The sequence below is a fragment of the Vulpes lagopus genome, chromosome 8, assembly GCF_018345385.1.
Source record: "Vulpes lagopus strain Blue_001 chromosome 8, ASM1834538v1, whole genome shotgun sequence".
NCBI lineage: Eukaryota > Metazoa > Chordata > Mammalia > Carnivora > Canidae > Vulpes > Vulpes lagopus.
This window is the reverse complement of record NC_054831.1, coordinates 121033717-121058343: the sequence shown is the minus strand read 5'-3', so window position 1 is coordinate 121058343 and position 24627 is coordinate 121033717. Positions and strand designations below refer to the sequence as shown.

At 47.0% G+C, this 24627-nt stretch overlaps 1 protein-coding gene across 7 annotated transcripts; it reads left to right on the top strand.

Annotated features, from left to right (window-relative positions):
• The first annotated feature begins 4724 nt into the window (after window positions 1-4724).
• RCC1 (regulator of chromosome condensation 1) lies at window positions 4725-20766 on the top strand. 7 transcript variants are annotated; one of them, XM_041767772.1, is made up of 12 exons: window positions 5822-5849; window positions 11144-11254; window positions 13782-13863; window positions 14457-14504; window positions 15413-15600; window positions 15780-15959; window positions 16810-16906; window positions 17021-17143; window positions 17636-17791; window positions 18048-18167; window positions 18501-18653; window positions 19611-20766. In XM_041767772.1, exons 3-12 carry the CDS (start codon window positions 13791-13793, stop codon window positions 19784-19786), a joined length of 1314 nt encoding a protein of 437 aa, XP_041623706.1. In that variant the 5' UTR covers window positions 5822-5849; window positions 11144-11254; window positions 13782-13790; the 3' UTR covers window positions 19787-20766. The 7 variants fall into 7 exon arrangements, with proteins under 7 accessions (XP_041623708.1, XP_041623705.1, XP_041623709.1 ...); XM_041767773.1 differs by lacking the exon at window positions 11144-11254 and adding an exon at window positions 8399-8438 and having other exon boundaries at window positions 5826-5849; XM_041767774.1 differs by lacking the exons at window positions 5822-5849; window positions 11144-11254 and adding an exon at window positions 4725-4743.
• Window positions 20767-24627: the final 3861 nt, after the last annotated feature.

Below are 24627 nucleotides of genomic sequence, written 5' to 3'. Positions count from 1 at the left end.
CTTCTGATATGTTGTGTTTTCATTTTAATTCAGCTCAAAATACTTTCAAATTCCCTTTTGATTTCTTTTATCTATGGGCTATTTAAAAGTGCATTTGTTTTTAAATACTTGGGAGTTTTCCAAAGATCTTTGTTATTGGTTTCTACTTTCTTTTTTTTTTTTTTTCTTTTTGGTTTCTACTTTAATGTCAGTGTCTAAGAACATACTTCATACGACTTGAATCCTTTTAAATTTACCAAGACTTGTTCTGTGACCTACAACATGGACTTTCCTGGTAAATGTATCATGGGCACTTGAGAAGAATATGTATTTTGCTGTGAAGACAGGTGAAACATTCTATAAATGTAATCAGTCAAGCTGGTTGGTTGAGAGTGTTCTTTAAGCCTACTATATCTTTGCTGGTTTTCTGCCTGCTTACTCCATCAATTATCAAGAGTGGGTTATCAAAATCTCCAGCCATATTTGTGGATTTGTCTATTTCTTCAAGAAGTTCTTCCAGTTTTTGGTTCACGTATTGTGAAACTCTGTTAGTAGTTGCATACCAGTTCAGGTTTGTATATTTTGATTAGTTGACTCCTTTATCATTTATGAAATTCCTTCCTTTATTTCAATAATATTCTTCGCCCTGAAATCTACTTTGTTACTAATATAGCTGCGCCAGCCTTTTTTCTCTTCACTAGTGTTATCAGAATGTCTTTTCTATCCTTTTGCTCTTAACTTATTTGTGTATTTATATTTAAACTATATTTCTTGTAAGTCGTGTATAACTGGGTCTTTTAAAATTTATTATGATAAACTCTGCCTTTTAACTGGAGTGTTTAGATCCTTATTTTATATGATTAATGTACTTAGGTTTGAGTCTTATCATCTTGATCTATGTTTTCTATTTGTCTCATCTGTTCTTTGTTTCTTTTGTCTTCTTATTCTACCTTTTAAAAAATTAATATCAGGGGCACCTGAATGGCTCAGTCAGTGTCTGGCTCTTGATTTTAGCTCAAGTCGTGATCTCAGGTTTGTGGGATTGAGCCCTGCATTGGGCTCCTTGCTTAGCAGGGAGTCTTGCCTGGGATTCTCTCTCTCCCTTCCTTTCCCTTTGCCCCTACCCCACCATAGTTCTGTGCACTCTCTTTCAAATAAATAAATAAATAAACAAATAAATATATTTTTTAAAAAATGCGTATTGGGCATGTGGGTGGCTCAGTTGGTTAAGTGTCCGACTCTTGATTTGAGCTCAGGTCAAGATCTCAGGGTTGCAAGATTGAACCCTGCATTGAGCCCTGCATCAGGTGTGGAGCCTGCTTAAGATTTTCTCTCCCTCTCCCACTGCTGCCCCCAAAAATATTAGTATCTTTTTCTGATTCTATATTACCTTCTTTGTTAGCTTACTAGCTATAACTTTGTTATTATTGTGGTTGCTTTATTTTATTTATTTATTTATGATAGACGTAGAGAGAGAGAGAGAGAGAGAGAGAGAGAGAGAGAAGCAGAGACACAGGAGGAGGGAGAAGCAGGCTCCATGCCTGGAGCCTGATGTGGGACTCGATCCCGGGACTCCAGGATCGCGCCCTGGGCCAAAGGCAGGCGCTAAACCGCTGAGCCACCCAGGGATCCCCCTATTGTGGTTGCTTTAGGGTTTATGGTATACATCTTCAACTTATCAGAGTCCATGTTAATTGATACTATATCACTTCACTTAGGATAGTATAAAAACCATATGTTTATCACTTCATAGTCTTAGTATTGTTGTCACATGTATCACTTTTACATATATTATAAAACCCACATTTTTTTTGTTTAAAGAGGTAATTCTCAAAAAAAAAGAGGTAATTATCCTTCTTACAGTTTTAAGAAAGAAAAAAGTAAAAAATGAAGGTGAAATAAGGTACTTTCTAGTGCTCTTCATTCCTCTGTGTAGATCTAGATTCTCGTCTGGTATCATTTTCCTTCTGCCCAAAGGTCTTCCCTTAACATTTCTTTTACAATGATTCTACTGGTGATTAATTCTTTTTTTTTTTAAGATTTTATTTATTTATTCATGAGAGACACAGAGAGAGAGGCAGAGACATAGGTAGAGGGAGAAGAAGGCTCCATGCAGGGAGCTCAATGTGGGACTCGATCCCGGGACTCCAGGATCACACCCTGCACCGAAGGTAGGTGCTCAACTTCTGAGCCACCCACGGATCCCCTGATGATGACTTCTTTCAGCTTTTGTACATATTAAAATAACTTCTTTTCACCTTCATTTTTGAGGATGTTTTTGCTGGGTTTACCTTATTAGATATAATTTTGCTGGAGTACTTTAAAGATGTTGCTCCATTGTCATCTTGTTTGCATTGTATCCTTGTCTTTGTTCCTCTGTACCTAATAAGTTGCACTGTATCCTTGGTTTCTCTGTATATAACATGTCTTTTTTCTGACTCCTTTTAAGATTTTCTATCATTGGTCTTAAGCAATTTGATTTTGATGTATATTGTTTCTTGTGCTTGGAGTTACTTGAGCTTCTTGGATTTTGTGTGGGTCAAGGTTCTCTAGAGAAACAGAACCAACAGGAGGTATGTGTGTAGATAGATATAGATTTATTTTAAAGAACTGGCACATGTATTTGTGGGGGCTGGCAAGTCTGAAATCTGTAGGGCATTTGGCAGGCTAGAAATTCCCACAAGAGTTGGTGGTGCAGTCTTGAGCCTACTGCAGTCTTGGTAGAATGCCTTCCCTTAAGGCCTTCAACTGATTGGATGAAGCCCACTCACATTACAGGAGGTAATCTGTTTCCTCAAAGTCTACTGATTTAAAGGTTATCATATCTGAAAAATACCATCACAGCAACTTCTAGACTGGCATTTGACCAAACAGCTGGCCACCACAGCCTAGCCAAGTAGACATATAAAATTACCTATCACAGATCTCTAGGTTTGTAGTTTGCAGATTTTTAAGCTGTTATTTCTTCATATATTCTCTGTCCCCAGCTCCTCCTTGCTTTCCTGTATATTTGGCCACTTAAAGTTATTCAATAGCTCACTGATAGTATTTTCAATTTTTAAAAATTCTTTCTCTGTGTTTCATTTTGGATAGATTCTATTGCTATGCCCTCAAGTTTACTAATCATTGCTTTTACAATATCGAATCTATTGTTAATAGCATCCAGTATATTTGCAATCTTAGATACTGCCAAGAAATTCACTTTGGGTCTTTTTAACTTCTATGTTTCTGGGATCCCTGGGTGGCGCAGCGGTTTTGCGCCTGCCTTTGGCCCAGGGTGCGATCCTGGAGACCCAGGATCGAATCCCAGGTCGGGCTCCCGGTGCTTGGAGCCTGCTTCTCCCTCTGCCTATGTCTCTGCCTCTCTCTCTCTCTGTGTGACTATCATAAATTAAAATAAATAAATTAATTAATTAAAAAAAAAAGAATCGTTTAACTTCTATGTTTCTTCTTAACTTCTATGCGTATGGAATACAGCTATAATAACTTTCAATGTCTTTCACTTCTATCATTTGAGACACTCCTGGGCCAGATTCAATTAATTATTCCTATTATGGTTTGTGCTCAATAAATAAAATAATGACAGAATGTGAAAAAATTAAAATTAGTATTTGGGTTCAGAACAGGAAAAGATAAAGTGAAGCCAAGGAAGGCTTCATGGAAATGGGAACTGAATTGAGCCTTAAGATTTATCAAGAACTTCGGATGCCTGAGCGGTGGAGTGTCTGCCTTCGGCTTGGGCTATGATCCCACGGTCCCGGAGTGCTGCATCGGGCTCCCTGCATGGAGCCTGCTTTTACCTCTACCTCTGCCTCTGCCTCTCTGTGTGTGTGTCTCTCATAATAAATAGATAAAATCTTAAAAAAAAAAAAAAAAAAAAGATTCATCAAGACCTCAGCAAGGCAGGAAGAAAGGCATTTGTTAGGGAAAACAGCCCACATAAGGCAAGAAGGTAGGATGAATATGGGCACCTTCAGAGTACACTGCAGAGGCTAAGGGGAGAATAGGACATTTGCCACTTGGTGCTCCAAGCAGAGCAGTGAAGAAATACCGTCTTTAGAGATTAGTCTTTAAAGATTTCTAAGCAGGGCATGTTCTCACAGCCATGAGTTAGGGAGACTAATGTGGGGAGATCTAGGTGGAACAAAATGGAGGGGAAGGGATGAGAGCCAGAAGCAGAAGCCAGGAGGGTGGTGCTTTAGACCAGAGGGGCAGAAACAGAAACATGAAGAGGAGAGAAGGAGGAAGAACCAGAAAAAAAGTTAAGGATTAAATCTTTACTTCTCAGAGAACCTTAATCTTGGCTGTAAGGACGAAGCTGGGAGGGGAGAAAATAAAAACATGATTTATTTTGGGTGTTGGGTCTTCTGGGAAGAGATATGGGGCTGAAACTTAGGGTGGAGGTCAGAATCAGGCCATTTGGACTGTCCTCTCATTTAAAAGAACAAGAGTTCTGGTTGACCCTACAGAACTTCCCTCAGCTCTATGAACCTCATTTTTCTCATTTTCCAACAATCATGAGGTTTCGTAAGGAACAAATGAGCTCATGGACATGAGTGGATGTGTTTCTGTAGTTAACAAAGTAAAAGATTCTACAAAATTGGTGATAATCATTCTTATAATTACATTAAGCCATGTGAATGAGTAAGATCTTGGAAGAAGACAGCAGAGGGATCAAAGATCCAGGCTTAAAACTTGGAGTAGTTTCACAGCATATCATCCAAAAGAGGAGTCCATGATGGAGGCAGAAGTAAACTTGGAGAGGTAAGAGACCCTGAAGATGGGGGAGTACTTTGGGGTGGGCTCTGCATAGTAGAAGAAATTCAGTTGGTAAATATTCATCAAAAGTTCAGGTATGATTGAATGACTTTCAGAGTCAGAATCAACATGAAATGGAGAAAATACCCTTCTGCAGGGGTCCCTGCCCTGACCTCAGAAATCCCCAGACACAGTCAAAAGGCCAGAGGAGGTCACCTCAGGGAACACCTGACATCCTGAACTGTTTGTATCCATCCTGGAGAAAGACTGTTAACAAGAGAGCACCCAACCCCAATCCACACCCTCCATCTTCTTTCTTAGCTAATCTCCCACACTTCTCTTGCTCCCCTCACTCTTGGTCTCCCCTTCCCCGCCCCCCCTCCCCCGCTCCATTCTCCATTTTGCTCTAAAACAAAACTCTGCTCAGGTCACTCCTTTGCTCGGGTCCCTTCCCTAGTTCCCCACTGCCTCGGAACAGAGGGGTTCCTTAGACACACGAGGCCCTGCATCGTGATGACTCTCCTCCTCCTCCATCGTTCTGCGCTCACTCCCCGGGCACCCCCTGCCCAGGGCATACCTTGGCAGTTTCCTGCAACCACCCCAGGTTTTCATCGGTTCCCTGTCATTGCAAAGGATACGTGTCCAGCTGCCCTGCCCGCTTAGACTTACCTTGAAAAGCCTTCCTTTAAGCCCCACGCTGAGCCAGATGCCCCTCCGTGGTGGTTGACAGTCTGATTTCTCATCTTCTCTGACGGGGACCCTTTGGAGAGCAGGGAAGACCTTTCTCCTCCGTGCGGTCCCTGCCCCACCAGATCTTCCCAAGCAGACCCTGGCTTCAAGTTGTCTCGGGTCGTCAGTCCCCGGGTCGGGACTTGGAGCCTCGGAAATACACACGCACAGTCCCGGGGCGGGGGCGGAGCGAGCCGGGTCCAGAGCGCTCCAGCCCGAGCGCGCCACTTGCACTTCCCGGGGCGGCCGCCAGGGGCCGCCGGGCTCTTTGTTTTCCTTTCTGGCCCGGGGTCGGGGCCGGAGGCCCGCAGAGCGCATGCTCTGGGGCAGTTGGCGGCGGGGCCGGCGAGCGGCGGAGTTGCTTGTGGCGGACCTGCAGCGAGGTGGGTCGCGCCCGTCGCGGGCAGGGGGTCGGGGCGGGGGGCGGCGCGCGGGGCGGCCGCAGCCGGAGCCCAGGCGGGCCGGGGCTGCTGCCCGCGCGCTCGTGTCGGCGGCGCCGGCCCCACGTGAAGCCGGGCGGCAGGAAGGCGCGGGGGCGGGCGCGCGGGTCCCCGGCCCCTCGGGGCGCCCTGGCGCCCGCCCGGCCCCGCCCGGCTCCAGCGAGGCCCGCGCGGTCCCCCAGCCGCCGCGCCTCTCGCCCGGCCCGCGGCGGCCGCGCGGGCGGGAGATTCAAACGGCCCGAGCGCGGCGGGCCGGGAGCGCGCGGCCGCGGTGACCCTGGGGCGCAGACCCGCGCGCCTCGCGGCCCGGGACCCGCCGCCCCGGCAGGGGCTGCTCTTCCGGAGCGGGAAAGGGCTTTGGTCCGGCGTTCGTCTGTAGGATGCGTTTGGCAGAGCAGGGGAGCGGTCCTGCCCGGAGAGAGCGTGTGCCCTGGGGGCGCAGGGCTTCTGCGGGGGTCGCCAGGCGCCGGGACGAGGACTGCTGGCCCTTGGAGAGGTGTGCTGGGAGGCTCGCATCCCCTCGTCTGTCAGCCGATTATTTACTGGCTGGCTGCTCCGTGCTGAGTGGTCAGGGCCGGGGAACAATGGTGAGAAGGGCCCCGCGTGGCCCTTACACAGCCCCCGGCCCCCACGGGGACACCCATCCGGGGGCCTCCGTTACGGTCCCGTGTGTCACCGAGTATGCCCCTGGAGCCACGGGCGCTGCCGCCGGCAAGTCATTCGTTCACCTGCTAGTAATTGAGGTGCTCCGACCAAGTGGGACTTCGGTGCCCTAGCGGAAGTTGAGTGTACGGAGTGGTACGGGGGCTCTTGGGGGGGGGGGGTCTCCCAGGCCTGCCCAGGAGGGTCAGGGTGGCTTTCCAGGTGAAAGGACAGTAGTAGGGTTATGCAGCTGACTGCGGGGAAGGGGTTAGTGCAGTCCAGGCAGGAGCATGCAAAGGCATGAAGGTGTAGGTGAGTTGTTGGGATCCCGAATTCCACAGATATTTAAGTCTGGCGCACAAAGAGTAACGGGACAGTATGGCAAGGGCTGGGTCTTGAAAGGTCTGGAGTGCAAGACCAAGGAACACTGCAGGGGAGCAGGTGTCACCCAAGCAGGGCATCAGAATGGAGTCTAGAAAGATGAATTCAGTTCATTTGCTCTTGTTACAAAGACATCCCAAGAGCAGGAATACTCTTGGGCTTTGCAGCTTACTAGTTGGGTGCTCCGGGGCCACCCACCCAATCTCCCTGGGTGTTAGTTTCCTTATCTGTAAAATGAAGCTAAGATGCATGTGATGAGAATTATTAATATCCTGTATTTTTCATAAAGCAGTGGTTCTAACATCTGGTGGAAGCTCAGGCCCCTTTCCCCCAGGCATAGCTGTGTACTAGGGGGCTCCTCTGGTGAGGAACTCCAGGGGTGAAGGATACCAGCTCTGTGCCTGGCACATTGGAGCTCAGCAAGTGTTGTTTTTTTTTTTTTTTTTTTAAGATTTTATTTATTCATGAGAGATGCAGTGAGAGAGAGAGAGAGAGAGGCAGAGACACAGTCAGAGGGAGAAGCAGGCCCCATGCAGGGAGCCCGATGTGGGACTTGATCCCGGGTCCCCAGGATCAGGCCTTGGGCCAAAGGCAGCACTAAACCGCTGAGCCACCAGGGCTGCCCTCAGCAAGTGTTTGTTGACACATGAGACCGTCTCCTCCCTTTCCTCCTGGGGACCCTTCTCACAAAGAGATTCTTAAGCCTCTGAGACTGTCGGGCAAGTGTCTGCCCTCCTCATGTAGGCGCGGTGGGGTGGTGGCCAGGACAGCTGCTGTGGTCAGAGAGAGAGGGCTGTCTTTTTTTGCAGAAAAGAGGCTGTGGAGAGGTCATAGGAGGTCACAACAGGAGCACCAGGCCCTGGTAGACTGTCTAGTCTGGTGTGCCTTCATTCACTCTCCCCAGAAGAGGGGAGGGAAGGAAGGGAGATAGATGCTAAGACCCTGGTCAGGAGTGGTCAGGAGACCTGGGATCTCATCCCACCTTTGTGGCCTGGGGCACCTTTCCTGAGCCTCTCGACTTTCTTATCTGTAAAACTAGGGTGAACACACTTACTCAGAGGGCATTATAGTTGGATATTCATGGAAGTTCGCTCTATATCTTTTACTTATTTGTGACTGTGTCTCTTCTCCCAGACTGTATGCTGTTGAGGATGGAAGCAGTGTTTGTCTGTTAGGGGTAAGGGGTGGGCCAAAGATTGCTACTTATTCCTAGCCCAGACACTTAGTGTGTGGTTAAGAAAACACACCCAGAGCAGTTAGAGAAGAATACTGGGGGATCCCTGGGTGGCTCAGTGGTTTAGCACCTGCCTTTGGCCCAGGGCGCGATCCTGGAGTCCTGGGATCGAGTCCCACGTCAGGCTCCCTGCATGGGGCCTGCTTCTCCCTCTACCTGTGTCTCTGCCTCTCTCTCTCTCTCTATCATGAATAAATAAATAAATAAATAAATAAATCTTTTTTTTTTTTTAAAGACTGTACAAAGGACTGATTTGTGCAATAGAGGATTTGCAGGTGGGTAATAGGTGCAGGGCTCCACCTTTTATATTTTTTACTTATTTATTTTAAGCTTATTTATTCACTTCTTTAATAATCTCTACATCTTGGGGGTCCCTGGGTGGCTCAGCAGTTTAGCACCTGCCTTTGGCCCAGGGCATGGTCCTAGAGTCCCGGGATTGAGTCCCACATTGGGCTCCCTGCATGGAGCCTGCTTTTCCCTCTCCCTGTGTCTTTGCCTCTCTCTCTCTCTCTATGTCTCTCATGAATGAATAAATAAATTTTAAAAATCTTTAAAAAATAATAATCTCTACATCCACGATGGGGCTCAAACTCACCACCCTGAGATCAGGAGTTGCATGCTCTTTTGAGTGAGCCAGCCAGGTGCCCCCTGGGGCTCCACCTTTTAGAAGGTGCCCTCATCTCCTGCCATACCTCCAGGATTGCCCACAACAGCATTCTGCAGTATCCAGAGGCCTTCATCTGAGAGGCAAATATTCTGAGGCTCATAGAGAACTCAGGTCTGGCCTTCCTCACATCTTTCAGTGGCTCCCACACCCACCTGACCCACCCGCTCAGACCCAGTGTCTCCTCTCTGGTCTCACTATCCTCATCCACTTCGTTGGCCTCTTCCCTCAGTTATCATGTTTGGCCAAGCTCATGGAGGATTGGGAAGGCCCTGCCTGGGCTGCCTTCACCTCTGTCTGGATCATAGCCTGCCTTTGGCCGGTTTTTAGGTCAATCAGATATACCTGGGTTCTGTTCCTGACTCTTATGGCTGTATGAACTTGGGCAGATAAATTTACTTCGTGAGCCTCAGGCCCATCAATTGGATTAAGAGTTATAGTCCTTCAACTTGTGAGAAGTAAAAGGTTGTTGGCATAGAGAATTAGGCATGGCCAGTGCCACCAGAATGGCTCATATTTTAAGGATTAGATTGGTATGGTGGACAAACATGTAAATTAGAGTAGTCAAGATCCAAAACTCTGTCCCAGTTTCTCTGGGAAAGAATGGTTAGTTTAGGATGAGAGGAGGGATCAAGATTTACCAGTGGAGGTGACTTTGGGACTGAGTAGACATTCTTCAGTAGGATAAGGGATGGGAAGAGATAGAGATGCAAACGGTATGGAGAGAACAGTAAGCAGTCTAAAATTCTGTGGGAAGGGACAGGAGGATTTGACAGAGAAGGGATGAGGCCAAAAGTTATATCATTACCAGACTCTGGAGGCCTTTTGCACCAGGCTAAGAGATGTGGGCTTTATCTTCCAGGCAAAGGGAGCCACTGGGGAATCTGAGCAAGGAAGCTGCTTGTTTTAGGTTCAACTTTTAGAAAGATCTTGAATGACTTATGGAATGACATGGGGTGGGGATCAGAAAGACCAGAGCCAAGTGGCTGCCTTTTCCTGGGGAGAGGGTATAGGAGACAGGTCCCAGGCAAGTGAGAGAATGGGGAGCTCGGGGAAGAATTTGGCAAGGGCACTAGCTTTGGAGTGTGACCAACTTGGTGGAGACCTTCACTTCCTTTTCTAGTCCTGAATGAGATACTTTACCTTTCTGGGCCTCAGCTTCCTCATCTGTAAAGTAGGATAAATGTGCCTAGCTTGTAGTGAGATGCTCCACGAAATTAACCAAAAAACAGGTGACTAAGGAGATGTTCACTGGGTTCCAACCCACAGTAACACGTTTTTGTTAGTGCCCTGTGATACCAACCACTTCGTATTTATTTTTCTGTCTCCCCTCCAGGCCTTGCCTACAGGTCAGCCTAGCATCAGCACCAGTATGCGGTATAATTCTTTTCCTTGTGTGTGTGTGTGTGTGTGTGTGTGTGTTTGTGTGTTTTAAGATTTTATTTATTTTTTCATGAGAGACACACAGAGAGGGGCAGAGACGTAGGCAGAGAGAGAAGCAGGCTCCCTCTGGGGAGCCTGATGTGGGACTCGATCCCAGGACCCCAGAATCACACCCTGAGCCAAAGGCAGGTGCTCAACCACAGAGCCACCCAGGTGCCCCTCTTCCCTATGTTCACTTAACTTTTTGTTGTGAGTGCTTTTCCGTGCTACTATATGTGCTCCCTCCCTGGCACAGCTGACCTCTACAGGTCATTCTAATGAGCCGACGGGAGATTTGCCTTTGGTAGGACAGGGCTTTGGACATGGTGTACCGGCTGCCAGCTTGGCCAAAAATACAAGCTGTCTACCTGAAATAAGGGGTACCTGTTCTATCCTACACCCCTTAACCCACTCAACTCTGCATGCTTAACATCCCTTTTTGTTGGCTCCCAGCAACTTCAGACTTAATGAAAACACCTGGTAAAATGGGGCTCTCCAGTCTCTCCTCTCCCACTTGTCCCAGCTCACTATATAGAACTCTGCCATCGTTTTAGTCATTTTTTTAAAAAGATTTTATTTTTAAGTAATTTCTCTACCCAGTGTAGGGCTCGAACTCACAGCCCTAAGATCAAGAGTCACATACTCCACCAGCTGAGCCAGCCAGGCACCCCATTCCATTCTCCAAGTCATTTAAGCCAACGCCTCAGAGTCCTTGTGTTTGGCCAAGCGCTTAGGGGGAACCTGGGCAGGCCTCCCTGGGATCCCTTGGATTTTTTTAGGATGAAGAAAGTCATTCTGGATCCCTCCCTCTCCCTCACTCTACACATCTAATTCGTGAATCAAATCTGTCTTCTAAGTTGATCTGTTTTGTCTCCTTTTTCTCTGTTACCTCAGACAGACCGACCAGATCAAGTCAACATCATTTCTCACTTGGATGCCTGCAATAGCCTCCTCTGCCAGTCCATTCCGGTTTCTTTACAGTAGCCAGAACAACCATTTAAGAATGTAAATCCGATAAAGACTTTCTTAAAGTTGTTCTGTTTTCCCTAGAAGGCCTTGCATGACCCAGCCCCTGCTCACCTTGTGCCAGCTGACCTTTTCTTCTCCAGCTGCAGCCACACTGGCCTCTCCAGGTTTCCAAACTTATCACACCATTTACTAGGCCACTTTTGTCCTGCTCTTGCCCTGCTGGTTTTTTCATATTTCAGGTCTTAGCTTAAATGTCACCTTCTGACCACTCTCTTCCCCTAACCCAAGTTCTTTTCTCTTTTCTTTCTTTTTCTTTCTTTCTTTCTTTCTCTTCTTTCGTAAAGTATGCATAAAATTTACCATTTTAACCATTTTTTCCCATTTTAACCATCTTTAAGCATATAGCTCAGTGTTGTGAAGTACACTCACATTGTTGTTCACCTCCAGGTTATCTCTTATGTAACCTTGCTTATTTTTCACTCAGCACACCCCTAATGTTTCTTTCCTGCTACAATGTAAACTCCATGAGAACAGGGAGAGGATTAATCTCCTTTTTCCTTGCTATACCTGGCCCAAAGCCAAAGCACCAGTAATAGCCACTCAAATATTTGTGGAATAAATCCCTCTCCCACTCCCCCTGTTCTCTGGCTCTCACTCTCTCTCAAATAAATAAATACTCTTATAAATAAATAAATAAATAAATAAATAAATAAATAAATAAATAGGATAGAGCTCAGAGAGGTCAAGGCTGCTGGCCATCCATGGTCACAAAAGCCAGGGTGAACAAGCCATAGCTCTGGCAGGTAAATCCGGTTCCCTCTAATGCCAGAGGATGTGCATTTTAGCATGGTCAGAGGGGGTCTCAAAGAGGCGGGTTGGAAAGGAGGAGTCACCCCTAGAGAATAAACAGTTGGCTGACATTCAGAAATGCCACTTTATCAGAGTCAGAACTGGGCAGTCACAACCTGTAGAAACTTAGGCTACAAAGGCTAGGAGGATTCTAAACCTCTAGCTACTTTCTTATCTTCAATCCTTTATTCTCCCTAAGGATAGTTAGCAGAAATGTGCTCAGAAATGCAGAGGCCATTGGCCTCATGTTCGTTATCATGCAGAGGGGAGCTGGAGAGGCTGATGCTCTAGGACCTGGTGGAAGAAAGATGGTTAGGCCCACAGGTGAGCCTGAGAAGGGCTCTTGGAGTTCCTATTCCACTTATTATCTTGGGTAGAGTCTCATCTCTTAGCTACAAAATGGAAGAGAGGTGGGTTGCATTAGATTAGAACTGTTCAAGCATTATGTGGGGCAGGCTCTACATGTTATAATGCCAATATTAATTTATTACGTTTATAGTATTAGCTCATTTAATCCCACATAACAAAGATGTAGGTAAAATTACTATCCCTGTTTTACTGAGGAAGAAACTGAACCATGAAGAGATTAAGTAATTTTGCCCAAGGTCAAGCATCTACAAAGTAGCTGAGCACTGATTCTGGTCCTGAGACTCTTCACTGGCATAGGCTATACCCCTTCTATTATCAGGACAGCTCTAAAGTGCCCCTGCTGTCCATTCCAGAGGGTTTACCGTCCAGATTTTGGGAACACTAGGCTTAGACAATATGACTGCTTTTTATACCCTTAAAGACTAGGGCTCTATAAAGATTTATTTCCAGGGCTGGGTATGTGGAGGAAGAAGGCTTTGGACACAATTTGGGCTGGATTGGAACTGAGAGAGCTGGGGAGAATGTCTCTGTTCTCAACAGCCTTGAGGAAGACAGGGAGACCATTGTGGGGCAGCAGCCGCCAAATAAGAGAAGGGTTTGAGGCTGAAGCTCTCAGCTATCCTGGGTGGTGCTAGGTCCAAGAACCTTTCTTTCACCCATAAGTCATTCCCCCCTTCCTTATTTAACACCTGGTGAGTATATACAGTGTTTCTTTCTTACTAGATTGTTTAGGAAAGCCAGGTTCCTCCCAGGAGTGGCACTTTTGGATCAGAAGGCATAAATGGTCTGGATTGGTTTTATGTAATGAAAATAACTTTTTTTTTTTGGTCTGATAACAGTAGTCTTTACCAAAATTACTAGTGGTTATTTCAGGGTTGGAGGGTGGGGGGACTATGAAAGGTACTTTACTTAATACTGTTCTTCAAGATTTTTATTTTTATTTTTATTTTATTATTATTATTTTTTAAGATTTTTATTTTTTATAATAAAATAAAAAATAGAGTGCCTGGCTGGCTCAGTCAGAAGAACATGCAACTCATGATCTCAGTCCCATGAGTGTAGAGATTACAAAAATATATAAATAAACCTAAAGTAAATAATAAATAACTTAGAAATATATGTATATTTGTCAGATACTTTAGATAATATAGAAAGGTACAAAGAAAAAAATATGTCTGGGGCACCTGGTGGCTCAGTCAGTTAAGTGGCTGCTTTCTCAGATAAATTCCAAGTAGAATTGCTGGAATTCCTCTTATCTTTTTTGGGGTTTTGGTAAATGTTGCCTAGTTAGGGCAGGAAAAATGATTGCCATTTCTGAAATGGAATATTTGCCTCGGTTTTTCAGGAAAGGAAGATGCCACCAAAACGTATAGCTAAGAGAAGGTCACCCCCAGAAGATGCTCTCCCCAAAAGCAAGAAGGTGAAGGGTAAGTTGGTATTGGCCTTTATTTCCGAATGGAGGGGGCCTCTTGGAGCCCCCAGAATCTAGGATTGGGCTCCTTCCTCCTCGACATCTGAGGCTGAGGGGCCTGGAAGCCCAGAGACTCCACCCAGATGGAGGGTCTCTTGTAGCTTACTGAATCCCACCCTCTGGAAATCATGAAGGAGCAGAGACTTATCTACACAGCAGTACTGGCAAAAACAACAACAACCAACCAACCCCCAAAACAAGACCCTAGCTAGGACTTTGCTCTAGGCAGTAATGCTCTAGGGCTAGGACCATTGACTTCCAGAAATGGGTTCAAGTCCAGGCTCTGCCACTTTCTAGCCGTGTAGCTTTGGGCAAGTGACTTGATTTCAATGAGCTTGAATTTCCCCATTCATAAAGTAGAGGCAAGAACAGCACCAACCTCACTGGGCTGTTAAGAGGAAAGAGATAATATCTTGCTAACATTTGAGGGAGGTAGCTGTGTTTCCCCCCTTCCTGGGACTGTGGAGGGAGACGGGGAGGAGAGAGATCCACCCCCAATCTGGGAGGGGGAGTGTGAACCCACACTCAGACAGTGTCTGTCTTTTGCAGACCGTCGTAACCAGGCAGTGAGGGCCGTTGCCTCCCGTCGTGTTCCAGGTGCCCAGAGGCTGAGCCCTCCTGACCAGAAAACCCGACCACGTGGCTCCCTGCCCAGGGCACCCTCTGCGCAGCCGTCGCGGCCCTGGCAGCCGTGGCCACGCCCCCCGGGGGAGGAGCTGGACGCCATTGGCTGTCCGGGCCCGCGGCGACCGCCGTTGGCCAGCAGATGGCCCGGTGCAGTCCCCTGGTTGGCTTGTACATTTCCGCATCTGCTGGTTTTCTGCCCTGCTCCTGCCCCTCCCTGTTCAGCTGCTTGGCTGCTCCCAGATAGGAGCGGAAGGGTTGTGGGAATATGTCTAGGCGTTAAGTCTCAGCCGGAGGATGGAGGCTAGGGACAGTGCTCTGACCCACGTAGGTTCCCTTTGGCTTCAGTGCAAATTTCCGTGACCTTAGGAAGGTTACTTAACCTCTGAATCTGTTTGCTTTCCTGTAAAACAGGAGCCTAAATATGGAAGGTTTGTAGCATAATTTAGGGGACTACGAAGCAATTTAACATTCATAGAGTTGGCAGTCAGTAAAGGGTAGACGTTACCTGAGTCCTCACTGTTGGCACCGTGACTCCTGAGAACTTAGAGCCATTCAGGAAAGCTATATGCATCCTCACTATTCTCTTCCGTCCCCACCAAGATTTATATCACAATATTGAGTGTCTTCATGTTTCCATCTTTTCCCTCACATTAATAACATGCTCAGCTTTTAGTTTTCACAAAAACTTTGTGACAGAGTTATTTTTGTTATTCATATTTTATAGATGAGGAGACAGGCTTCTTAGAAAGATCCTATGACTGGTCTGTGGCAGAGCAGGGGCTTGAACCCAGGTCTGTGTGGTTCCAGAGCCCATGCAGTGACCCTCTCCTCCCTCCTGTCATCGTGCACACTCAGGAGCCATCTTCTTCATCCCTCAGTCTCCCATAGGTCCCATAGCACAGAACCAGGCATCGTGCTGACACTGGGCCAGGGCGACGTGGGCCAGCTGGGGCTGGGCGAGAATGTGATGGAGAGGAAGAAACCAGCCCTGGTGCCCATTCCGGAGGACATCGTGCAAGCTGAGGCTGGGGGCATGCATACTGTGTGTCTAAGCAAAAGTGGCCAGGTATGTTGGGGTGGGTGGCACAGGATTGGACCGGGCCCAGGATTAGGGGGCTTGGGGAAGGAGCTTTGGGCTACACACATTACTCTGTGGAGATGGAGCTGGTTAGCTGTGCAGGGAGTTGCCTAAACAAGAATGGACTGAAGCCAGACCTTCCACTAATGGGGGCATCTTGGGCACAGGTCTACTCCTTCGGCTGCAACGATGAAGGAGCCCTGGGACGGGACACATCAGTGGAGGGCTCAGAGATGGTCCCCGGGAAAGTGGAACTGCAAGAGAAAGTGGTACAGGTGTCAGCAGGAGACAGTCACACAGCAGCTCTCACTGAGGATGGTCGAGTTTTCCTCTGGGGCTCCTTCCGGGTAAGACCAAGTCTGGAAGACTGTATGGAGTGCAGTGACTAGTGAGACCCCAGTGATAATCCATTTCCACTTCCTTATTGTACTTAATGGTAGAGAAATCACGGCCCAGAGGCAGAGCTTGGGCTCAGACCCGGGTCTCTTTTCTCTTCAGCCATCCACACCATTGGCTGTTTTCTTGAATCTGTATCAGGAAGTGTGTATCTTGAAAAGGGGTGGGTCAAGGATGCCTTTGGGCTGAGGCTTACCCAGGAAGCCAGCCTGTTTTCTCACCCATCTCCCTGCCTTCAACCTCTCCCCTCCCAGGCCCTCTTCTACATCTGTCAGGGGTTTGGGGGTCCATGGGAAGGATTATCACATCTCAGAATTTCTGAGGGAAGGCAGTGTAATTTAAACAGTAGAAAAAGTAAAAATAAAAACAGTAGAGTCAACATTAAAATTGTTGTGGTACTTCGGTATTTAGTTTATTTTGAAATGTCAAAAACAAAGGTGTTTCCTCATCATCAGGGCTATTTTTAAAGTTTTTTATGGAGAATTTCAAACACATAAAAGTAATCAGAAAAATACATTGAACATCCATCTCCTCACCTCACAGTCATCAACTTTGCCAAGCTTGTTTCCTCTCTACTCCCATCCACTACCCTATTCCTTTGTTATTTTAATGCAAATGACAAGCCACATATGATTTCATTCATTAAGTATTTCACTGTTTGTCCTGGCTCCTGCCCACCTCTTTATCCCCATCTGGCACCAATGCCCTTCACCAGACAGCTCTGTGGTTGCCTGCAAGCCTGGATCTGGCTGGTTTGGGGCAGCCAGGACTGGCTTGTAAGTGCTGTGTCCTGCTTTCTAGGACAATAATGGTGTGATTGGACTCTTGGAGCCCATGAAGAAGAGCATGGTGCCTGTGCAAGTGCAGCTGACTGTGCCTGTAGTGAAGGTGGCCTCAGGTGAGTCTGGGGGTACTCACTCTAGGCAGGAGTTGGAGAAACTTGTTTTGGGGCTGGGCTTGTCTTGAGCCTTACAGACAAGCCTTATATCCTCTGCCTTCCTCTCCCCCTTAGGAAATGACCACTTGGTGATGCTGACAGTTGATGGTGACCTCTACACTTTGGGCTGCGGGGAGCAGGGCCAGCTGGGCCGTGTGCCTGAATTATTTGCCAACCGTGGTGGCCGTCAGGGCCTTGGTAGGTGGCTCACGTCCCTTTGGCCAGGCAACTTGGCAAGCCACCCCTTGGTGAAGGTCAGATGCAGGAGGGATTCTCTATTTGTGTTTAGGCTTGCATCAGATAGGCCTATGGAGATAGGTGAGAACTCTGACTCTAAGCCAGACCACCCTGGATTTGAATCCTGGTTCTACTACCTATTGGCTTTGGGACCCTGGACATATTTCCTCATCTCTAAACCTACTTCATTGGGTTGTGGTGAACTGAAATAAGTTAACGTAGAATGTTTGGCACATGGTAAGTTCTGTGTAAATGTTACCTCTTACGGCTTTGGGATTCTGAGCGAGGCAGTTGTACTCTCTTGGCTTCAGTTTCCTCTTTTTAATAGGGAAGAGGGAAAAGAATCCCTGCGTAGCTTCCCTGCAAGGGCTATAGTTTTGGGAAAAAACACGCAGGGCAGAGAGAGAAGCTGTATGTGTCTGCCACTGACTCTCGCCTCCTTTCTGCCTATAGAACGACTCCTGGTCCCCAAGTGTGTGATGCTGAAATCCAGAGGAAGCCGGGGTCATGTCAGATTCCAAGATGCCTTCTGTGGTGCCTACTTCACCTTTGCCATCTCCTGTGAGGGCCATGTATATGGTTTTGGCCTCTCCAACTATCATCAGCTTGGTGAGTCCCAAGCCCTACACCTGGCATAGCCCAGAGTGACTTGGGTTCCAGTCCTGGCTTCTCCACTCATTCGTCATGCATCCTTGATGGGGTGAGCTAACCCCTCAGAGCTGTAGTTTTGTCATCCGTAAATTGAGACTATCTGTACCTTGGTGTTTGTGTGAGGGAAGCAGCCTCACTGTGTGAGGGGATGAAGAAGGACCCCTCCTTGGACAGCTTCACCCCTGACCGCTCTTTCCTGGTCTTTTCCTCCCAGGAACCCCAGGGACAGAATCTTGCTTTGTACCCCAAAACTTGACATCCTTCAAGAACTCTACCAAGTCCTGGGTGGGCTTCTCTGGTGGCCAGCATCATACAATCTGCATGGATTCAGAAGGTGGGACCTCTGGGTCAGGGGTGGAGTATTCCTGGCCAGACTCCTGAGACCATGGTCCTTGGAACCTGGATCTGCTCCATTGGTTGGGCCAGATGTGGGTCCTTGAGGGCCACCCCATCCCCCAGAGTCCTGGCACTTTTCCAAGCATGAGTTCAGTGGGGTCCTAGGGAGGTTCTCCCAGGCCTCCCCCAAAACCGGGAGAGATGCTGCAGACCTGCTTCCCACCGCCCTGGTTGTGGGGACCAGCTCCCTTGGATACGGGAACTTAACCTTAACCTGGCCTACCTGGAGTGTACCTTCTGCTACTTTTCATCTCTCCCCCCCCCCCCACAGGAAAAGCGTACAGCCTGGGCCGGGCTGAGTATGGGCGGCTGGGCCTTGGGGAGGGTGCTGAGGAGAAGAGCATACCCACCCTCATCTCCAGGCTCCCTGCTGTCTCCTCAGTGGCTTGTGGGGCCTCCGTGGGGTATGCTGTGACCAAGGATGGTGAGTGAGGCTACCGGCACTTGGTGTGGCTTGGTGTTGGGGATCATGGTTCTTACCCCCAGAACTCATCAGGCTCTGAGGTCCATCATCAAATAGAGCTGAGGTACAGAGAGCACGTTGCTTTTCTCTCGACTGTCAGAAGCTCTGGCTTTGATGAACATAAAATGAGTGAACAGATTATTTTAATGAGGGTGATTTGTTTTGTAGCATAGAAAAATAATAAAGAGAGACATATCACTCTGGCCCAGACAGCCAATAGGCCTTAAATCCAGATCTCCAGACTCCTAACTCAGGCTTCTCTTTACATTTTCCACCAAGGTGACCCCTTGATTTATAGCCTAGTATTGCCATCTTCCAAGGGAGTTGTACCTAGACTTTTATTAGGAGAAAGAAGGCTTAGATACCAGGGTTCTGGCAGGTACAGGAGAGGAGGGTGTGAACTAGGTGGTCACCAAAGCCTGAGTGGGTGAGTGGGATAGCCATGGGCACCTTGAGAAGCCTGGAGCTGATGGTAGCGCTTGACCTGGGATTATGTGGGAATAGTTCCTGAGGAAGTAGAGCTTGTTCTACACCTTAAAGGCTCAATCCTTTATGATAAGCTCATCCCAGGTACAGAAATGTCTAGAGCAGTCTCAAAGGTCTCAGAGGTCCTTGGAATAGAAGGTTAGTGTAAGGGTTTGGGGAGTGGCCAGTCATGTAGGGCCTTGAATGCCATGCATAGGGGAAGGGAGAAGTCTTTGGCAATATGTAAGGACTGTGGTCTCTGGTTGACAAAGCTGTTTTTTTAATCCATCCTCTCCTTGGCTCCCAGCTCCCCTGAACTACCAGAGGCAGGGACATTGTTTGGCTACTACAGGCCAAAGCCAGAATTTACCCTCATGTTCCAGGCTTCTCACGATATAGGAAGGTGGGGCTAGGGATCCTAGAGACAGCTGCCCCCATTTCTCTCCCTTGCAGGTCGTGTGTATGCCTGGGGCATGGGCACCAACTATCAGCTGGGCACAGGGCAGGAAGACGATGCCTGGAGCCCAGTGGAGATGACAGGCAAACAGCTGGAGAACCGTGTGGTCTTATCTGTGTCCAGTGGTGGCCAGCACACAGTCTTACTAGTCAAGGACAAGGAACAGAGCTGATGAAGCCTCTGCGGGCCTGGCTCCCGGCCCCCCACCCTCTCTCCTGGAACTGAGAAGCTATGAAAACTACAGATTCCAGCAAGCCTCCCCCAGCCCCGAGTGCTCTGTCATCTCCTGCCTTTTTCCTATCAGCAGAACAGAATCCTTTTCCTCTTTTCCATCCTCCTTTCCTGAATCATCCTGCAACCTACAGGATGAAGGGGAGGTGGGAGGGAATGGAAGAGGGGAGGGGGTTTCGGCAGCCGGAACATTGCTCACCCCAGAGCTCTGTGGTTAGACCTTTCTCCCTCATCCCTACCTCCCATGGTCCTGGCTGACCCTGGTTTTGCCTGCCAAAAACCAAAAATTTCTCCCCTCGGGATTTGGTGCCCACGTTCTGAAAAGTTGGGGATCTTCAGGCCCTACTGTAGCCATGTGCCACTCTGTCCTTCACAATCCACAGGCATATAAATGGTATGGTGGTCAGACCCAGCTGTCATGGACCTATGCCTGGGGGAAACCTGAGATGGGGCAGGGCTGCCCAGCCATGGGCAACCCCAAGCCAAATATGTGGCCCTCAACAGATGTTCATGGGGATGAAAAAATGATCCTCCACTTGATCAAGAAAAAAGCCAATCAGCCTTTATCCCAGAAGCACAAAGCATTCTGCCCTTCAGGTATTGCCTGAGTATCCTGCCCATCCAACCTGCCTTACCTGCAGCCAAGGGCCTGAAGTCTGGAAAGGAAGCTACATCTGCAGGGCAGGACATGGAGGGAAGGGGAAGGAAAGTTTTATAAACAAACTTATAGCAATATTGAAAGTGAAGGGAGGGAGGGGAAGGGCGTCAGAGGGCCAGAGGCTGGTGCCCAGGAAGGGAAGCAGCAGCTTGTACAGTGGCTGAGAAAATAGAAAACTGTTTTGGTTTTTTAAAAATGTAAAGTATTTTGGAGGGGAGAGTGAAATCTTTTAACACTTTGAATAAATTTAGAGTTTTATAAAACAGGCCACTTGTTTTTTACATACTCCCTGCTTTTTTAAGGGAGCACCTGCTGTGTTGGGAAGAGCAGAATAAAACCATACCTATGCACCTGGTCAAAGCTAGGACTTAAGTGATGTTGCAATGTCATGGTATGTGCCAGTCAGCTATTGATGTGGCTGTTTCATACAAATCAAAAAAGAAAAAGTTGATTTTTGCTTAGGTATTTATGTTTCAGGAATCACTGGATTTTTTTAAAAAAATTATGCTGCATAATGTAAGAGACATGGAATGGATCTTTTCATATCCTAATCCCAAACCAAGATTTGAATACAGTACATATCTATAAATACTTATACTAAGCTTGCTGTTACATCATTTTCAACAGCTGATGTAATTGATTAAACAAGATTAACTGCATAATAACTTCTTTTTTTAAGATTTTATTTATTCACAAACACAGAGACAGAGGCAGAGGGAGCAGCAGGCTCCATGCAGGGACCCTGATGTGGGACTCGATCCTGAGACTGCAGGATCATGCCCTGAGCCAAAGGCAGACACTCAACTGCTGAGCCACCCAGGCGTCCCTCATAATAACTCTTAAAACTGCTTACAATGTGTATTTTTTAATTATTTATTTATTCATGAGGGAGGCAGAGACCCAGGCAGAGGGAGAGCAGGCTCCATGCAGGGAGCCTGAAATGGGACTCGATTCCAGGTCTCTAGGATCAGACCCTGGGCTAAAGGCAGTGCTAAACTGCTGAACCACCTGGGCTGCCCTTTTTAAAGATCCATTTTTTAAAAATTTTTATTTATGATAGTCACACAGAGAGAGAGAGAGGCAGAGACATAGGCAGAGGGAGAAGCAGGCTCCATGCACCGGGAGCCCGACGTGGGATTCAATCCCGGGTCTCCAGGATCGCGCCCTGGGCCAAAGGCAGGCACTAAACCGCTGCGCCACCCAGGGATCCCAAGATCCATTTTTTTAGGATTGATTTACTTATTTTAAAGAGAAAGAGGGGGGTGGGGGAAGGGCAGAGAGAGTGAGAGAATCTGAAGCAGACTCCCCACTGAGCACAGAGCCTAACACAGGGCTTAATCCCACAACCTTGAGATCATGACTTGAGCTGAAGTCAAGTCAGATGTCTAACCAATGGAGCCACCCAGGCGCCCCATACAACGTGTATTAATGTAGATTTTCCCAGCCATTTGATCAACCAAATCATACAGCTGACGTGTCAATAATGGTGGTCAGTAATTACATGTGTTTATTTACATTTGAATCCCTTAAAATTTGTAAAAATTTAAAATTAATTTCCTTGGTTGCACTAGCCACATTTCAAGTCCTCAGTAGTCCTGTATGGCTAGTGCCTCTGGTATTGGGCTATGCAAACATAGAGCATTTTTGTAATTGCAGAAAGTAACAGGGGACAATGCTGTAACAGTGAAGGTCTGTTACATACATAACAGGAAGTTTTTATTATCACCAGAAGGATTCTTCATGGATGTCAGTGACTTGGAAGGAAAAATGAACATGATGTAAAAGAACTTCAAATGTATTCTGTGATTTTTTTTCCCCGTTGAGGTTTTAGTTTTGATACAGGCACTATACTGATGGGAAATTAACTTCTTAAAAGTCTCTCTCTTTTTTTTTTTTTTTTAGTCTCTTGATTATAATACCTTCTTTGTAAAGAAACACTTGTGTGTCTGCTCCTCCTCATTCCCCCCAAAAAAGCCCATTTTGATTAGATTTACTAAAGTTTTTCCTTTTGATAGTATAGCATGTTGAAAATTCCTTGTTCTTAACAGCTTTTCTGTATTGGAATGTAAAATGGGCTAGGCATTGTGCTGAACACTTTACATGCAATAATAGCTCTTTTAATCCTGTATCAGCCCTCTAAAGTCAGACTTGTCCTTCAGGAAACAGTCCCTGAGATTTGTGACTTACTTGAGTTCAAGAAGCTACCTACCAAATGCACAAACTAGGCTGGAATCTACATCAGCCTCTACCTGAGCCTAGAACTTCCTTTTCCTTGTATTGCACGTGAGCATTTTAAAGCTCTCTGTAGGTGCTTTGCATATATTAGAACAGTGTCAGGCACATGGTACTCTATAATACTCCCTATGCCTTTATGACAATTGTACATTTTTTTGGTTCCCTATAGTTAATAATTGCCTTGTTTTTCACATGCATGTTTTTTTGGTGTTGAGTATTTAGCGCCCGACTTAAGTGTCAGGTTTTTTTTTTTTTAAGATTCTATTTATTCATGAGAGACAGAAGCAGAGACACAGGCAGAGAGAGAAGCAGGCTCCATGCAGGGAGCCCAGTGTGGGACTCCATCCTTGGACTTAAAGGATCACGCCCTGGGCTGAAGGGAGGCGCTCAACTGCTGAGCCACTCAGGTGTCCCTAAGTATCAATTTCCTTTTGTTGAAACACATCAAGTACTCTTATCTTTTCCTCCATCCTCCTCCAACCTGGATTGTTTATCCCAAAACAAATGTAATCATTGTATAATATGTGGCTCTGCTATAAATATTTACAAAGTTGTAAATGTTCATATTGCTTTGACAGAAATTATTTTTTTTGCCCAATGTGGGGCTTAAACTCAACGCCGAGATTTAGAGTGGCATGCTCCACTGACGGAACCAGCCAGGTGGTCCTGCTTTGCCAGAAATTATAATCAGAAAATGAAAAAGTGTATATGTATGAATGAAGGACAGTTGCTAAAATATCTGAAACTACCATTAAGAAAGTATACCATGTAGAAATGTGCAGATAGGGCAGCCCCAGTGGCTCAGGAGGTTAGCGCCGCCTTCAGCCCACGCTGTGATCCTGGAGACCCAGGATGGAGTCCCATGTCCGGCTCCCTGAGTGGAGCCAGCCTGCTTCTCCCTCTGCCTCTCTCTCTCTGCCTCTCATGAATAAATAAAATCTTAAAAAAAAATGCGCAGATTCTAGGAAGACGTGGAAACATTTTCTGAAGGGTGTGGGAATTGAGGATAGTGATAGGGTAAGGGACTGCTGTTTACTTTTTTAAAAAAAGATTTTGTTTATTTATGAGAGAGAGGTAGAGACACAGGCAGAGGGAGAAGCAGGCCCCATGCAGGGAGCCAGATGTGGGACCCAGTCCCAGGACTCCAGGATCACACTGGGGCAGAAGGCAAGGAGCTCAACCGCTGAGCCACCCAGGGATCCCTGTTTATTGTTTACTTCATAAAATTAGCAAACATTTTCTCAGTGTCTACCATTATCCCCAACATTGTTGTAGAAATTTGATTAGAAACAAAACACACAAATCCCTGTCTCATGAAGCTTACAATCCAAATTAAAAGCAAATGTTTAAAAATCTTCCACTTGCAGTAAGCAAAGAGCACCGCAAAGGGGCTGGCAAACTACTGAATAAGCCGCCCTCAGTTATAATTTGAAGGCCTCCAAATGCCATATTGGAGAATTTACCGGACACTAGGCATTGGGCCAAGTTCTTTTCCCAACTTCTCATTTTCTCCTCACAGCACCCTGTGTGGTGAGCACTACTATTATCCGTATTAGTCTCAGGTTAAGTAACTTGCCAAAATAATTAGAGCGGGGCTGGGATTGGTGCTGTTTGTTGCAATTGATAGCCAAAGCGCCCTGGCAACTACACTGCTGTGATAAGTAGGATGAACTGGAAATGTGGCAGTTGTTGGTTGGATCTCAAGTTTTTGAATCAGTAAGCACTTGACTTCCGGGCCCAACGCCCTAAATTTAGGAGGTAAAAACTGGTAAGGAAGGGCCCCAGTGGCTCACCAGCCAAGAGAGAGCCCCAGAAAGGCATCTTCAAGCTGTCGGCGTGAGCGTCCCTGTTAAAGTTGAAAATCACTCACAGAAGCTCCCCATTCTGAG